Source organism: Oncorhynchus mykiss, chromosome 7 (genome assembly GCF_057628025.1).
Source record: "Oncorhynchus mykiss isolate SJ-2025 chromosome 7, ASM5762802v1, whole genome shotgun sequence".
NCBI lineage: Eukaryota > Metazoa > Chordata > Actinopteri > Salmoniformes > Salmonidae > Oncorhynchus > Oncorhynchus mykiss.
In genome coordinates, this window is record NC_143028.1 from 65,302,501 (window position 1) to 65,319,083 (window position 16,583).

Below are 16,583 nucleotides of genomic sequence, written 5' to 3' on the forward strand. Positions count from 1 at the left end.
AGAGATGTCCAGTACCTGACACACACACACACAGAGAAAAAGAGAGAGAGAGAGAGAGAGAGAGAGAGAGAGGAGGGGGGGACTGTTACCTACTTCCTGATTAGCTATTGCCCTCTGGGGGATGAGGATGTAAGACACAATCAATCAACGTATCAATAAATTAACTGGACCAATCTGGAGAGCCATGGTGTGTGCAGGCTTTTGGTCCAGTCCATCACTAACACACCTGCAATCCTAATGCAGCCTATTGTAAAAGTCTTACTTGGTGACTTTGAGCAGCCTTAGCAGTCGTATGCAGCGCAGCACAGAGATGCCCATGACGGTCATGACGTCCATGCGGACCAGGATGAGTTCCAGAATGCCGGTGGAGACCACGAAGCAGTCGAAGCGGTTGAACAGAGACATGAAGTATTGCTGGAGGCCCAGAGCATACATCTTTATTATCATCTCAATGGCAAACAGAGACAGCAGAACCTTGTTGGCAGTGTCTGGGAGGGGGGAGAGAGAAGGAGTGGCAGGGAGAGAGAAGGAGAGGCAGGGAGAGAGAAGGAGAGGCAGGGAGAGAGAAGAAGAGGCAGGGAGAGAGAAGGAGAGGCAGTGGGAGAGGAGAAGAGGCAGGGAGAGGGAAGGAGAGGCAGGGAGAGAGGAGAGGCAGAGAGAGAGGAGAGGCAGGGAGAGAGAAGGAGAGGAGAGGAGAGGCAGGGAGAGAGAAGAAGAGGCAGGGAGAGAGAAGGATAGTCAGTGAGAGAGGAGAAGCGGCAGGGAGAGAGAAGAAGAGGCAGTGAGAGAGTAGAAGAGGCAGGGAGAGAGAAGGAGAGGCAGTGAGAGAGTAGAAGAGGCAGGGAGAGAGAAGGAGAGGCAGGGAGAGAGAAGGAGAGGCAGTGAGAGAGGAGAAGAGGCAGGGAGAGAGAAGGATAGGCAGGGAGAGAGAAGGAGAGGCAGGGAGAGAGAAGAAGAGGCAGTGAGAGAGGAGAAGAGGCAGGGAGAGAGAAGGAGAGGCAGTGAGAGAGGAGGGGAGGCAGGGAGAGAGAAGGAGAGGCAGTGAGACAGTATTGCTTCCTCCAATGTCCCTGTCCCGTACCAGGCTTGAACTAGTGATCATCTAATTGCAAACACCCGGGACCACCTTCCTTGACAACCAAGCAATTGAGCTATAGAAAAGGATCCAATTCGCTAGCTACATTGGCAACATTTTAAGCTAGTTGTAGAGTAAGCTTATGGCACACTCCTAACTCAGTTACATATATATATCGGTTTATTCTATATACATACTGTAGATATGTGTAGATATGCTATTGATATGTGTAGATAGTGACCTTGCCACCAGTTCGTTTAAGATCAAATCCCTGAGCTGACAAGGTAAAAATCTGTCATTCTGTCCCTAAACAAGGCAGTTAACACACTTTTCCTAGGCCATCATTGAAATTAAGAATTTGTTATAACTGACTTGCCTCGTTAAATAAAGGTAAAATATAAAATAAAAAAATGTGTGTAGATATGCTATAGATATGTGTAGATACTGACCTTGCCACTCAGTGAGTTGCTGGGACTGCTTGTGGTGTTCAGTAGCGATGGCCAGCGTGTTCAGAAACACCAGAAAGATCACCCACCAGTAGAACATACGGGATTTCACATACACAAGACACTTACGCCGGAAGAAAATGTTCCATTTACGAGCAAGCTTGCTGAACAGTGAGAGATGAGGGAGAGGAGGAGATGAAGAAATGTCATGTTAGGAGATGTGTCAGACTCATGAGGTCTGTTTTCCTTTCATTAAGACACCTGAGTGTTGTCCCAGTCAGAGGCAGGTGTTGGTGTACTTACTAGTAGTACATGATTTTTTGCATTGTGTCCATGTCCTTTAGACTCCCTGCCTCAGATTCTCCATCTTCCAGGGGTAGCAGGCCTTGGGACAAGAGACACTGTTGTCACTGCATGTTGTTTGATAAGGGCTGACTCATATTGTACTCTTCTATTATATTCTAATTGATCCTGTTGTGTGTTGGTGATTGGGTTAGGAAGCTATAAGTACCCTGTCCCTCCCCGTCGGCGTCCATGACTTCGGCCTGTGTGATCCACTCCATGTAGCCCTTCACATCCTCATCCAGCTGCTGGGTCTCCCTCATCTCTGTGTACTCTCCGCGCGCCTTGCCCTTCTCTCGCTCCTTAGTGAATTCACTGACGGAGGTAAAAGAGAGATAGAGAAAATATAAAAATGAGAGAAATGGAGGAGAAAGAGAGACATACCAGGCGATGTGTGTGTGTGTCTCCACTTACCCACTGAGCACGCCCAGGACCAGGTTGAGCACAAAGAAGGAGCCAACCAAGATGAGAGTCAGAAAATACATCCATGGCCACTCCATACCAATAGCATCATTCACCTAGGAGATGGAGATAGAGAGATGGGGGGAGAGAGAAAGAGAGGTGGAGAGACAGGGGAAGAGGGAGAGAGAGAGAGAAAGAGAGAGAGATAGATGGAGAGAGAGAGAGAGAAAACCAAAGAAAACATTAGAAGCAAAAAACATTTTGATAACGAATGTAAAACAATCTAAAACAAATGTCAAATGAAAAACATAAGTTACAAAACAACCCAGAGCTAAGCTAGGAATAGTTTGAAACTCTGAAACAGTATAAACATACACTGAAATGCAAAACATTGAATTATAACAGCAAGACACTTGTTGAAATTGAAAACGCAATTGAACAACATCAGTTGTGGGACATGTGGAACAATTTAAGCAGAACAAAGCTACAAGAATTAGCCATACAAGATTAATGAATTTGGAAAACCTATTTTGATAATCTATACAAAAACATCCCACAAAAAGACTTACAGCATACCCAATTAGACATTTGAGCAAAGTTTAACATCCTTCAATCAGTCATTTAAAAACAACCAAAATCCATTAGATTACTCAATAACCCAACAATAACTAAATGAAAAGCTAAAATCTATAAAACCAAAGAAGGCCTGTTGTCAAAATAACATCAGAAATGAAATGCTGAAAAACAGCATATGTGAGTTGCAAAATGCTGTGCTTAAATTGTTCAACATGGTACTAACTTCTTGCTGCTTCCCTGATTTCTGAAACCAGAGGCTCATCTGCCCTGTCCACAAAATTGGAGACAAATCAGACCTCGATAATTACACAGGAATTTGCATAAACAGCAACTTGGGAAAGCATTTTGAAGTTATGAATTAAAACTTTTCTTCAAGAAAAAATGTAATAAGTAAATGTCAGATTGACTTTCTCCCCAACCATCGCAGCAGGGTAGCCTAGTGGGGCCTAGTGGTTATAGCTTTGGACTAGTAACCAGAAGGTTGCAAGTTCAAACCCTTGAGCTGACAAGGTACTAATCTGTCATTCTGCCCATGAACAAGCAGTTAACCCACTGTTCCTAGGCAGTCATTGAAAACAAGAATTGGTTCTTAACTGACTTGCCTAGTTAAATAAAGGTCAAATAAAAAATCGCGCTACTTTCCAGATATACAAAGTACACTCTTTGCTTACAATATTGACTATAAAAAAGCATTCGATTCTATTTGGCACGAAGTTCTATTCTTCAAAATTCTCCAAAGTGGGCTTGGCGGTAAAGTGTATGACTTAATCAAATGTATGTACACAGAAAACGTGTGTGCAATAAAAATCCAAAACCAAAGAACATTATTATTTTTGCAATGTCGAGGTGTGAGACAAGGCTGCAGTTTGAATCCAAACCTTTTCAACATTTATATCAATTAATTAGCAGACATGTTGTAACATTCTGCAGCCCAATGAATCACAATATTTGACATAGGTAAAATATCTGCTATCTCCTTTGTGGACGGACATGTACAACACTGCCTCCCTCAGCCAGAGATGACCCAACCAGAAAAAAATCCATCATGTGTTGCAAACTGGTGGGGGGAGGGTTGTAGCGGGGGCTTTGTTCTTGCCCCAGTTCATCTTAGCTGAAGAAGCTCTCTCGTACACCTTCAGACTAGTCTCTAGTGCCTGCATATCCTGCCCATCACTGACCATCCCAGAAACGTCAGCGGCACTGGCCCGATAGAGGGCATCCTTGTCTAATGCCCCGCCTCATCCAGACCGGCCTACTGAGCCCCCCTCCCACCTTGACCATACATGATGCCCCAGCATACAACATCTTCACACAAGCCAAAAACCTTTCCCCAAACACAGACATCACATTGAACAGATACTCATGGTCCACTCTATCAAAATCCTTCTCTTGATCTAAAGAGACCAGTCCAAAGTTCACATTAGAAACTTTCGACAAGTCCAACACGCTGATGATTAAGAACAAGTTGTCCGTGATTGAGTGTCCCGGTTCACAATATGCCTGGAAAAAACTGCCCAGGTCCCTACGTGATTCAGCTAAATTAGCCTTGGAGGCCTACATTGCCTTGCCCCACCAGCTCTACCTCCACTTCACTGATACTACGCTCGAGTTCCCCCAATACTCTCCTAGCCTCTGAGGATGAGAGAGCTGTATACTGTTAACAGAAAAGCAGAATTTTGACTTTTTTCACATCCGACCATTGACTCAAAGACTCATACTCCTCTCTTCGCTGCCCCCACCTTTCCCAAAAAGTCTGGAAACCTGAGCAAAAAAAACGTGGCATCTTGTAAGAGATTTACATTAAACTTCCAATTAGATTCCTGCTGAGGCCCTGGTGAAATAGACAGCCAAGCCATGTTCATGTGGCGATCCATAAAACCCACCGGGAGAATGGTAGCGCCCAACAGCCTATTGCTCTGATTCCTGGACATGTAAAACAGCTCTAGTCAGGCTGCACTCACCCTAGCCCCAAAGACCTTCACCCATGTATACTGTCATGTGTTGGGATGTTTAGTTCTCCAAACATCCACTAGGTCAAACTGCAACCTCTAAAGATTCTGACCCTTTTTTTTCAATTTTCACCTAATATGACATACCCAAATCTAACAGCCTGTAGCTCAGGACCAGAAGCAAGGATATGCATATTATTGATACCATTTGAAAGGAAACACTTTGACGTTTGTGGAAATGTGAAATGAATGTAGGAGAATATGACACATTAGATCTGGTAAAAGATAATACAAAGAAAAAACGTGAGGGTTTTTTGTACCATCATCTTTGAAATGCAAGAGAAAAGCCATAATGTGTTATTCCAGACCAGGCGCAATTTAGACTTTGGCCACTAGATGGCAGCAGTGTATGTGCAAAGTTTTAGACTGATCTAATGAACCATTGCATCTGTTCAAAATGTTGTATCAAGACTGCCCAAATGCGCCTAAATTATTTATTAATACATTTTGAAGTTCATAATTGTGCATTCTCCTCAAACAATATCATGGTATTATTTAACTGTAATAGCTACTGTAAATTGGACAGTGCAGTTAGATTAACAAGAATTTAAGCTTTCTGCCCACATCAGATATGTCTATGTTCTAAGATTTTTTTGTTTGTTTCTTACAACCTCATGCTACTCACATTAGCCTACGTTAGCTCAACAGTCCCACGAGAAGGACACCGATCCTGTAGATGTTTTTAATGATGTCTCTAAACACCACACTGAGCCTGAATGAGACTCCTCCCCATTTCTATCTTTCCTAAAATCCATCATACAGTTCCAGTCCACGCCTACCACCAGCGTCTCCTCAGGCGCTACCTGTGAGATTTCCTGTCTAAGACACCCCCCCCCCCCCCTCTCTCCCTGTGTTAGGTGCATACACATTTATAAGGACAAAACCTTTGTTGTTAATGTCTGCTTTTACTACAAGCAGTCTACCCCTACACACCTCCTTTTTACGGAGCAAATTCTTACCACCATACCCGGTGCAAAAAGGACTGCCACCCCTGCACTAACATTTGTTCCACAACTCAGCACACTTACCCTTTTCCACCAGAGCCCCCAATTGACTTCATTCATCGCATCACTATGAGTCTTCTGCAGACACAACACCTGTACTTTTTGGGGTTTTACATATTCACCCAACACACTCCTCTTTCCTGCATCTCTGGCACCATTTATATTAAGTGAGCCTACCTGAAGAGTCTCCATAAGTGGGAGAAAGGCCCGCAATGAAAGAGACCAATAACAAAGCTCAAAAAGCCCCAGTGCCAGAAAAAAAACGATTCATCTAAACAGCATCTGAAGGTCGACCCTTACGCACGGTTGTGACCCACTTCCTCAACCTAAAACGTTTCCTTGGTAAGAGGATACCATGCCCCTCATTTTTCATTGCGTGTTGTACTGACCTTACAAACTTTCAAAAAAAGCTTCAAGATGAACCTTTTTACCTTCAGTCTCATTCAGGAACCTTGACAGTTCCCTCATCGTGTACTTTGACACCTCTGCCTGACAGGCTGACAGCTCTGGACCCATTGGGGAAGAGTCTGAAAAGAAAGCCTCCTCATTGTCCTATTCCTCAGACTCACCTTCGACCTCCTCATCTGCATCTCCCATTCTGACCACCTGCCCTTTCTCTCTAGTCGGAACCTCCCCCCCAGCACCAGGCAAAGGTTCCTTAGTGCCTTTGACCACACCAGTCTCTCCCCTCCCACCTCCTTTCTTCTCCCTCTTTTTCCTCTTCCGCCTGACACCCTCCTCCACCACCCCTAGTTGCTTGCCCTTCCCCACTATACTCTCCTCATCCACTAGCAGAACCTGACTAGGCCCATCCTCATCTACACCACCATCCATAGCCTGACTAAACCCAGCTTCATCTACACCCCCATCCATAGCCTGACTAGACCCAGCCTCATCTACACCACCATCCATAGCCTGACTAAACCCAGCTTCATCTACACCCCCATCCATAGCCTGACTAGACCCAGCCTCATCTACACCACCATCCATAGCCTGACTAGATCCAGCCTCTTCTACACCACCATCCATAGCCTGACTAGACCCAGCCTCATCTACACCACCATCCATAGCCTGACTAGACCCAGCCTCATCTACACCACCATCTATAGCCTGACTAGACCCAGCTTCATCTACACCACCATCCATAGCCTGACTAGACCCAGCCTCATCTACACCACCATCTATAGCCTGACTAGACCCAGCTTCACCTGCACGTTGACCTTGATTTCCCCAACTGGCGCTTGTGCCCTCACCTTGTCTACAGCCTTTATGTACCTTTATGCCCAAAATCCCCACACTCAAAACACTGGCAAATCCCCACACACTGTGCTAGGAAACCCCACAGATTTGCAACTACCACCCTAGTCGAAAGAGGAGAAATTGGCACTACCTACCAAATGTACTATTTTCATGAACACAACCACATCTTTGTTCATTCTGGATGCGGAATGTATGAATTCAGCTCCTGCCTGTTCGCAGACCGCGAGCTGAACCTCCTCCACCATATCAGGACACACCTGAATCTACGACGTAACGACAGTGTTTCCTCCGCTTTAGGCTGCGAAGCCATCGCGCATACCACACCATTCAAATCCCCAGGAAACTAAAACTCTGTCCTCTTCCTGTTCCCTAACTTTGAAAAAAAAACTGTGGGTACCGCTAAACTAACAGTGTGTTGAACTTACACCATAGAAAATAAACATTTGAAGAGAAGACTAAGGAAAGAATCAAGAAAATAAGTAAGGACAGAGCCCTCCACACAGCCTCTCAACTACAAACCACTCCCAGCATGCACTGAAAGAGAGAGAGAGAGAGAGAGAGAGAGAGAGAGCGAAAGAAAGACAGATGGAGAGACAGACATGAGACAGAGTGATAGTACAGATATGGGCTACATTAATTGAGGCAACTTAAAAGAAACGATAAACCTGCATACTGCTCTTGCTAGTATCACTGTTTTTTATTTAAGCTTATGTGTTGGCCTCTTGGATTTCTTCAGAGCTTTTGACGAATGCCATGAGGCCGATGGGTAACAGTCAATAAAAAAAAGAGTGATACTAGCAAGAGCAGTGTGCGGGTTTCTCTTTTCTTTTAAGTGACGTCGTTGTTACCATGCTCTTACAACCAGATAGCTCAAATATGCAAGTGCCTTTTTGAAATTTGAACTTCATTAAGTGGGGTAAATCAGAGATATACAATACAGTAGTAATATACAGTATATGGGTATAGGGGGGGATGTAATACAGTACCCAGTATAACACGTCGGTCCAGCCCTGGGTAGTGATGCACTGGTAAACAGTGAGCATAGCGAAGCCCAGGTTGTCAAAGTGTGTGATGCCGTTGTTGGGTCCGGCCCAACCTGCCCTACAGTCTGTCCCGTTGATGGTGCAGCGCCGCCCGTTCCCGGCTTGGGCACAAGGAGATGGCTTCTCATTCTCCACCGTGGCTATGATATCTGAAGGACAATTGGGGAAAATATATAGGCAGGGTGAGTGTGTGTGCTTGTGCATGTATATGCATAAATGTGTGTTCTGTTCCTTACTTGTGCCTGTGTAGTAGCAGGTTTTGTGCATCTTGCACTTGAAGAGCTCCAGTCCCACAATGGCATAGATAGTGACCATGAAGAATACCAGCAGGGAGATATGGAACAGAGGTAACATGGACTTCAGGATGGAATTCATCACCACCTGCAGGCCTGGAGGGTGACCACACATTATAAACGTCATAGGCCTTGTAGTCGACCAATGTTAAGTTAACTTAATCAGACTGCAAACTCACTGGAATTATCCAAATCAAGTTGTATTTGACACTAGCACTGTCGCTGAAGGAAAGTTTTTTCGGAATGTGGTTGTGGTGAGCACTAGGCTCCTCTCACCACCAACGTGCTCTCTGCTTCCTGTAATGGACACAACGTGCTCTCTGCTTCCTGTAACGGACACAACGTGCTCTCTGCTTCCTGTAACGGACACAACGTGCTCTCTGCTTCCTGTAACGGACACAACGTGCTCTCTGCTTCCTGTAACGGACGCAACGTGCTCTCTGCTTCCTGTAACGGACGCAATGTGCTCTCTGCTTCCTGTAACGGACACAACGTGCTCTCTGCTTCCTGTAACGGACACAACATGCTCTCTGCTTCCTGTAACGGACGCAACGTGCTCTCTGCTTCCTGTAACGGACGGGGGCAATGCCTCCTGTAACGGAAACAATGTGCTCTCTGCTTCCTGTAACAGGGGCAACGTGCTCTCTGCTTCCTGTAACGGACGCAACGTGCTCTCTGCTTCCTGTAACGGACGCAACGTGCTCTCTGCTTCCTGTAACAGACGCAACGTGCTCTCTGCTTCCTGTAACGGGGGCAACGGGCTCTCTGCTTCCTGTAACGGGGGCAACGTGCTCTCTGCTTCCTGTAACGGGGGCAACGGGCTCTCTGCTTCCTGTAACGGGGGCAACGGGCTCTCTGCTTCCTGTAACGGGGGCAACGGGCTCTCTGCTTCCTGTAACGGGGGCAACGGGCTCTCTGCTTCCTGTAACGGGGGCAACGGGCTCTCTGCTTCCCGTGACAATAGGGCGATCATTGTTTTGAATGCGCCCGAATTCTCCGCAAATAATTTACTCCTTAATTCTCGTAATTTCCCAGTAATTTAGAATGTTAGTGTTTGCTTATATCAACCATTTCTGTTAATTCATTAAATGTATTAGGCTAGGGCTATCGCGTTAATTTACCGTTCTCATACTTAGAATTTAGACATATTGTTTGCAGAGTTTACAAACTAGGCTACACTAGTGAGAAAAAAGTGTTTGGTTATTTTATTTCTCTGATGTCTTTTGTTTGGATCGCTCCGTGTTTGTCTGGTTTCTCCGTCACGCCAAGGCGCCAAATACTGAGATAGAACGCAACAAATAAGTGGTGTCACGTGACTCCTCAGAGTCAGTATCCTATGCCTACTGTGAGTTGAGATAAAAGTGTTCAGTTTAGGAACTGTGATGTTATATCATAATTAAGTATAATTAAGTAATGATTGATATGGAAATTGCCCTAAATGAACCAGTTTCTTGGTAATTGCCCATTTGGTTGGGCCCAGTGCATACAATAGGCCTTGTGTTTGAGGTCCTTAAAGGCAGATTCATTTTGGTTTCTCAAGGGGAGGCTGTCTTGCCCTATATACCTGTGTCCATTCAGGACTGGTGAAGCCAGATTCAGAGGCTATTTATTTTGACTGTTGCCATTGTATCTATATTGTAAAACTATGATTACTTTTTGTTTGAATATGTTGTATTGTATGGATCACCAAGACTTGTAAATAAATCTATACTTTAACCTGCCTTGCCTTCTGCTGATTTCCTGCCCTTATGACTGCTACAAGGTCTCTATTTTACAGTGATCCTTACTGGGGACTCCAGAGACCAGCCTGAGGGGCCGGAGCACCCTGAACGCCCTGAGGGCCTTCATATCGAAGCCTCCTCCCTTCTCCCCTGGTTGAGCCTCCACACCACTGATATAGGTGATGGAGTCACCGATGACTGCGAACAGCCTGGAGAGGGAGAGAATGGGGGGAGAATAAGGAGAGGGGGAGAAGAGAGGGGAGAGGAGAGACACAGGGAGAGGGAAGAAGTTCAAAGATAGAGGAGCACAAAGGGAGATAAACAACATCATATGGGTTCACAGAAAGAAAAGTTATAACATGGCAGTACATTTCCATCTCCATATCCGTTGTCCCTACTTACCCAACAGACACACAGACAAAGTCCAGTATGTTCCAACAGTTCCGTAGATATGCATTCTCGTGAAATAGAAATCCATAGGATACTATCTTTAGAAAGCACTCTATGGAGAAGACGATGAGGAAGATGTACTCCAGACTTTCCTGTAAAACATCAATGACGGCTTGTTAGGGTATCATGAAGTACTAACTACAGTTCTCATATTTCTATGTGTAATGGACTACAATTCATTGATTCTGCTTGGTAGCAAATGCTCCAAACATGCTATAACTGATAACAACCATTTCTAGTATATTCTTTTTACACTACACAGGGAATATTGAGTCATTTTGTAGTATTTACAAGAGTTAATCTGACTAAGTCATTGATCCTGCTTGGTAAAAATCCCCCAGTATAGCTCCCTGGTCTGTGTATTTGTGTCTCTCCTCTCCCATTACAGGCCAGGCATACAGGGAATGGCCCCGCTGACTAACAACTGAACACTTCAGAGCTAAGGTCCCTAAAATGGCACCTACTCACTCACTGCCCTGTCTGATTTTATTAACCCTTCACATCCCTCACATAATACTCAGACAGCACCCAGGTCTCCCTCCAGACAGAGCTTCCTTATCTCAGTGGGACATATCGTTTAGAGATAATGGTTATTAGTATACACAATTATCTGCCTTCATTTTTTTAAATCTACAAAGCAGTATATCAATTAATCAGGCTACTCAGGCTTATTTATATTTTTACGGTCTGTTACATAGGGGCTCTTGACTTACAAAACATCTAATTTGTATATACTTTTGTGCCTGTATCATAACTTGGCAAATGAACTTAAAGTTGAACTTGAAACGGGATCTTGAGCGTGGGCAAGCGATAAATACACCTGTGATGACAGATACACCAGCAAGTGGCCATGGGTAACATGTTCTATTTGAGGTATGATTTCTTAATAGGGCCTGACTATTCATCCCACCAGGGTAAGGGCATGTGTAAGCAGTTTCACAGCGTAAAAACAATACCTTTAATACTGTATGTAGCACAGAGAACCTAAATTACACTGGGGTTAGATTCTGTCAAGTCATGAACATTCCTATAGGGGCATTTATAGAATGTGTCTTTGGGTTTCACATACTAACCCACGCACACACACACACACACACACACACACACACACACACACACACACACACACACACACACACACACACACACATATTGATTACATGATGCGGCTCAACAGTGGCGTCACACATTCCTCTGGTGCCCCACTGAGTCCATGTGGTGTGGTAGATGGACTGAAGAGGGGCGGTCTATATATATAGCCTTTACACACCCAGCTGAGGGGAGGGGACCAGGGGGAGGGGACCAGGAGGGGGAGAGGGAGCACCTGTCCCTCTCAGTCAGCTGGGTTGAGGACATTATGCTGCAGGGACAGGGCCAGTCTCTCTATGGGTCTCTGCTTTACAGGTACAAAAGCTTTTGTAACCTGATGGCCACTGCTCTGGTGTGAACAGAGTCCCTCTGTCTCTGACATCACAATGTGGCCCAGGTTAAGATCCGTAGAACAGACATCATGACTAGAAGGAACAAATTATGTTTTTTAAGCAAAGAGACAATTTTGGAATCGGTTGCATCAAGCTCACAGCTATACATTTTTACCCTACTGTAGCCTAAGCTGCAATTGCAAACATGTAAAGTTTGAATCTGGATCACTGCTATTTCAGCAACTCTATGAAACTCTCTTTCCTCTCTATCTATCCTATCCAAAAAATAAAGCAAAAACATACGAGAGGAGTGGGACAGCCCCACTCCTTAAAAAGAAGAAGAAGAAGAGAATGAAATGTTGCCATGCTACTGTACAGCTGTAGCTTATCAAAAGAGAAGACGCAGCACAGCATCAGTCTGTATTTCCTTCATGATACTGTTCTTATGCCTACTCTCTAGTGGATGTCTGTGAGCTAAAAAAAATGACCAGCCTTTATTAGGGATGCAAAAAATATCCTCTTGGAGATGGCCTTTGATGGGTAGCTCTAGTACAATCTGACCCAGCATTTCACAGCCTGTAATAACTGAGACCACTATAATTATCCATAACAGTATTCCAACTAGTACACCACAGTATAACAACACTATAACAGCACTTGTAAATCTTGCACTGATGTTACATTAAAAAAAACATATTTTTCTTTTCAGTACACATAAGATTTGAAAAGTGCACATTCAGCCATGGCGAAAGGTGAACCGTATCTTAGATCATTCAAAAAGCCAGACCCCAAATAGCACAGGTCATTACAGTTACAGAACACCCCATCCCTTCCACCTACAGGCAGATGAAACTGAGCCTGGATCTGTGTCTCTGTAACTGTAAGTGACGGATGACTGAGATACTGCAGGCATCAGGTCAGTGGTTCCACCCCAGTCAAAGCATATGGCAGCTGCTTCTCATGTGGCTGATTAAGAAAACTGCACACCCCCTCACTACATGATTCTCAGTAATAGGGTGTAGTGGGCCGAAAAGTATCCCTGTTCATTCCTGTCCTCACCCTGCTTCAACACGGCTGGATTCATACACCAAGCAACAGGTCACTATCATCCCAGAGGACATGGACATAGTACAGTATATTGATGCATCATCAGGTTTCTCTGACACACAAATATACTCATATTGTACAGCAGTCCACACTCACACATGTCCACTGATGATGACATACAGAGATGATAGGGTGCAGGGCTTCTTCACGTCTGTTTTGACAACCTCTATATTTATCTCCTGACTGGGTCACTCAGAAATAGACATCTCGGTCTAACCATTTCTTAAATGGGCATTTTGTGGTTGAATTCATTATATTTTTCAGACTAAACTCAAAATGAGTAGAACTATCATAGTTGGATAGCAGTTAGTTCCAGTCTGGCATCAGGCCCACAACATTTCAATCCTTTGCTGCTAGATCAAATTGCACTGAAACTGGATTACACCAAACATCCAGGCCTTCGTGCCTGTTATAAGTCATGAGAAGTGGAGCCAAGATGGCCACACTAGACTCCAGATCCCAGTCTGATTGATTTATGAACTGTGCTCCTACAACAGAACGGTGACCAATTTGCAGCAGGGCCACGAAATAACCAGCTCATTCACCTCCATGATCGAGGTATGAAAGAGGTGCTCACTACACATTCAGACATACATGTTCTGTGTATTCATGTCAGACAGGGAGGCTTCCTGTGAAAACCCTGCTTCCCAACCTCAATTCATTCAACCACAACTAGTAGAATAAGATGCTCTGCATCATATGAGATGTGAGATGGGTACTAGGTCCATACGGGTCCATACTCACCAGGTTACTGTTGGTGTTGTTGCTGTCCTCCTCAGGCATGGGAAGAAACACAGCCAGGGCCACGCAGTTGGCAAAGATGGTCAGCAGGATAATGATCTCGAAAGGTCTGAAGGCAAACACTTAGGAAAGGTTCAACTTACACTGTTTACACACATCCAGTGGATTACAGAGATGCAAGTACTAGCGGAAAAATTACCCAATTGTCATACTTGAGTAAAAGTAAAGATACCTTAATAGAAAATTACTCAAGTAAAAGTGAAAGTCACCCAGTAAAATCTTACTTGAGCAAAATTCAAAAAGTATTTGGTTTTAAATGTACTTAAGTATCAAAAATAAATGTAATTGCTAAAATTATTTCAAATTCCTTATATCAAGCAAAACCTTGTTTTTTAAATTTACGGATAGCCAGGGCCACATTCCAACACTCATACATCATTTACAAACAAAGCATGTGTGTTTAGTGAGTCCGCCAGATCAGATGCAGTAGGGATGACCAGAGATTTTCTTTTTAAGTGTGTGAATTAGACAATTTTCCTGTCCTGCTAAGCATGTTAATGAGTACTTTTGGGTGTCAGGGAAAATGTATGGAGTAGAAAGTACATTATTTTCTTTAGGAATGTAGTGGAGTAAAAGTAGAAGTTGTCAAAATAATAAATAGTAAAGTAAAGTACAGATACCCCAAAAAACGACTTAAGCAGTACTTTCAAGTATTTTTACTTAACTAAGTACTTTACACCACTGGATGCAAGATGTATAGTATTAATATCATTTCAAAAGACAGTGAGATGCTCACAGAGTATCTAAACGGTGTGTGGGGTATGCTCATTTATTTTCAAACACACAGGAACACACTGATATTACCTAACCAAGCAGTATGGATGGATATGGATAGCTATTCCACTGTTCGAGGCCTTCGGGTAGCACACATGCATCTCGATGAGATCTTACAACCTCACCCAACTATCAGATGACTGATCTAAATAGCCTTAAGGTGTACAGTATGGTTTAACAGGCCTCATATTACAGTGAACTCGTGCTCTAGCTAGTTTTGTGTCAGTTGTTTGTCCAGGGCTACAACAACAATGTGTGCTGTTCAGGGGTATTGGAGGAGCTGAGAATCACTAGGTTACTGGATAACTATTAACAGCGTAACCATTGCAATCTTGGCAATCTGAATCATAAAAATGTGAGTCATCAATAAAGTGAGTCTGCTATATGTGCATGTTAGTGCCACCCAACCCCTCAATAGGGACATCCCCATATCTAAAACACTGGAAGACGTTTGAGGCCAACACAATGGGTCAGTTACAAGAAAATCTGACCTATTTACATTGCCACCTGTGGTAAAGACCAATCAATCAATCAAATGTATTTATAAAGCCCTTTTTACATCAGCAGATGTCACAACGTGCTAATACAGAAACCCAGCCTTAAACCCCAAACAGCAAGAAATTCAGATATAGAGGCACGGTGGCTAGGAAAAACTCCCTATAAAGGCAGGAACCTAGGAAGAAACCTAGAGAGGAACCAGGTTCTGAGGGGTGGCCAGGCCTCTTCTGGCTGTACCGGGTGAAGATGGTGGAGAGTTCAAATATCTGTCTCCCTTCAGTACAGCACATTCAAATGGTCAATCTTGTGTAGTATTACACTCCTGGATGTGTAATAAATACAAAGCCATAATCAGGGTACTATCATGGATGATATACCACAACTACATTATCATCACCATTCCATTCTTGTGGGCCGGCTAAGGAATATTAGTGTCTCTGAGGGATCTTTGGCCTGGTTTGCTAACTACCTCTCTCAAAGAGTGCAGTGTATATAGTCAGAAAATCTTCTGTCTCAGCCATTGCCTGTCACCAAGGTAGTACCCCAAGGCTCAATCCTTTGCCCCACACTCTTCTCAATTTACATCAACAACATAACTCAGGCAGTATGAAGCTCTCTCATCCATTTATATGCAGATGATACAGTCTTATGCTCAGCTGGCCACTACCCGGATTTTGCGTTCAATGCTCTACAACAAAGCTTTCTTAGTGTCCAACAAGCTTTCTCTGCCCTTAACCTTGTTCTGAACACCTCCAAAACAAAGGCCATGTGGTTTGGTAAGAAGAATGCCCCTATCCCCACCAGTGTGATTACTACCTCTGAGGGTTTAGAGCTTGAAGTAGTCATCGCATACAAGTACTTGGGAGTATGGCTAGACGGTGCACTGCCCTTCTCTCGACACATAACAAAGCTGCAGGCTAAAGTTAAATCTAGACTTGGTTTCCTCTATCGTAATTGCTCCTCTTTCACCCCAGCTGCCAAACTAACCCTGATTCAGATGACTATCCTACCCATGCTAGATTAATTTATATAATTTATAGATCGGAAGGAAAGGGTGCTCTCGAACAGCTAGATGATCTTTATCATTCCGCCATCAGATTTGCCACCAATGCTCCTTATAGGACACATCACTGCACTCTATACTCCTCTGTAAACTGGTCATCTCTATATACCCGTCGCAAGACCCACTGGTTGATGCTTACTTATAAAACCCTCTTAGGCCTCACTACCCCCTATCTGAGATATCTACTGCAGCCCTCATCCTCCACATACAACACCCATTCTGCCAGTCACATTCTGTTAAAGGTCCCCTAAGCACACACATTCCTGGGTCGCTCCTCTTTTCAGTTCGCTTCAGCTAG

General features: G+C 44.1%; 1 protein-coding gene across 2 annotated transcripts in view; it reads right to left on the bottom strand.

The window, feature by feature from the left end:
• LOC110528387 (dihydropyridine-sensitive L-type skeletal muscle calcium channel subunit alpha-1) overlaps positions 1–16,583 on the bottom strand; it is a 45,936-nt gene that overhangs the window by 26,759 nt on the left and 2,594 nt on the right. Inside the window, exons 2-12 of one of the 2 annotated variants that reach the window (XM_036983978.2) lie at positions 13,894–13,999; positions 10,574–10,713; positions 10,238–10,380; positions 8,394–8,546; positions 8,101–8,306; positions 2,278–2,381; positions 2,033–2,178; positions 1,825–1,906; positions 1,525–1,685; positions 263–488; positions 1–15 (exon numbers count right to left, since the gene is read on the bottom strand). The exon at positions 1–15 is cut by the window's left edge and continues 193 nt beyond it. In XM_036983978.2, coding sequence (XP_036839873.2) covers positions 1–15; positions 263–488; positions 1,525–1,685; positions 1,825–1,906; positions 2,033–2,178; positions 2,278–2,381; positions 8,101–8,306; positions 8,394–8,546; positions 10,238–10,380; positions 10,574–10,713; positions 13,894–13,999 — 1,482 coding nt within the window. Of the gene's footprint in view, positions 16–262; positions 489–1,524; positions 1,686–1,824; positions 1,907–2,032; positions 2,179–2,277; positions 2,382–8,100; positions 8,547–10,237; positions 10,381–10,573; positions 10,714–13,893; positions 14,000–16,583 lie in introns of both variants that reach the window. The other variant, XM_090241749.1, reaches the window with a different exon arrangement.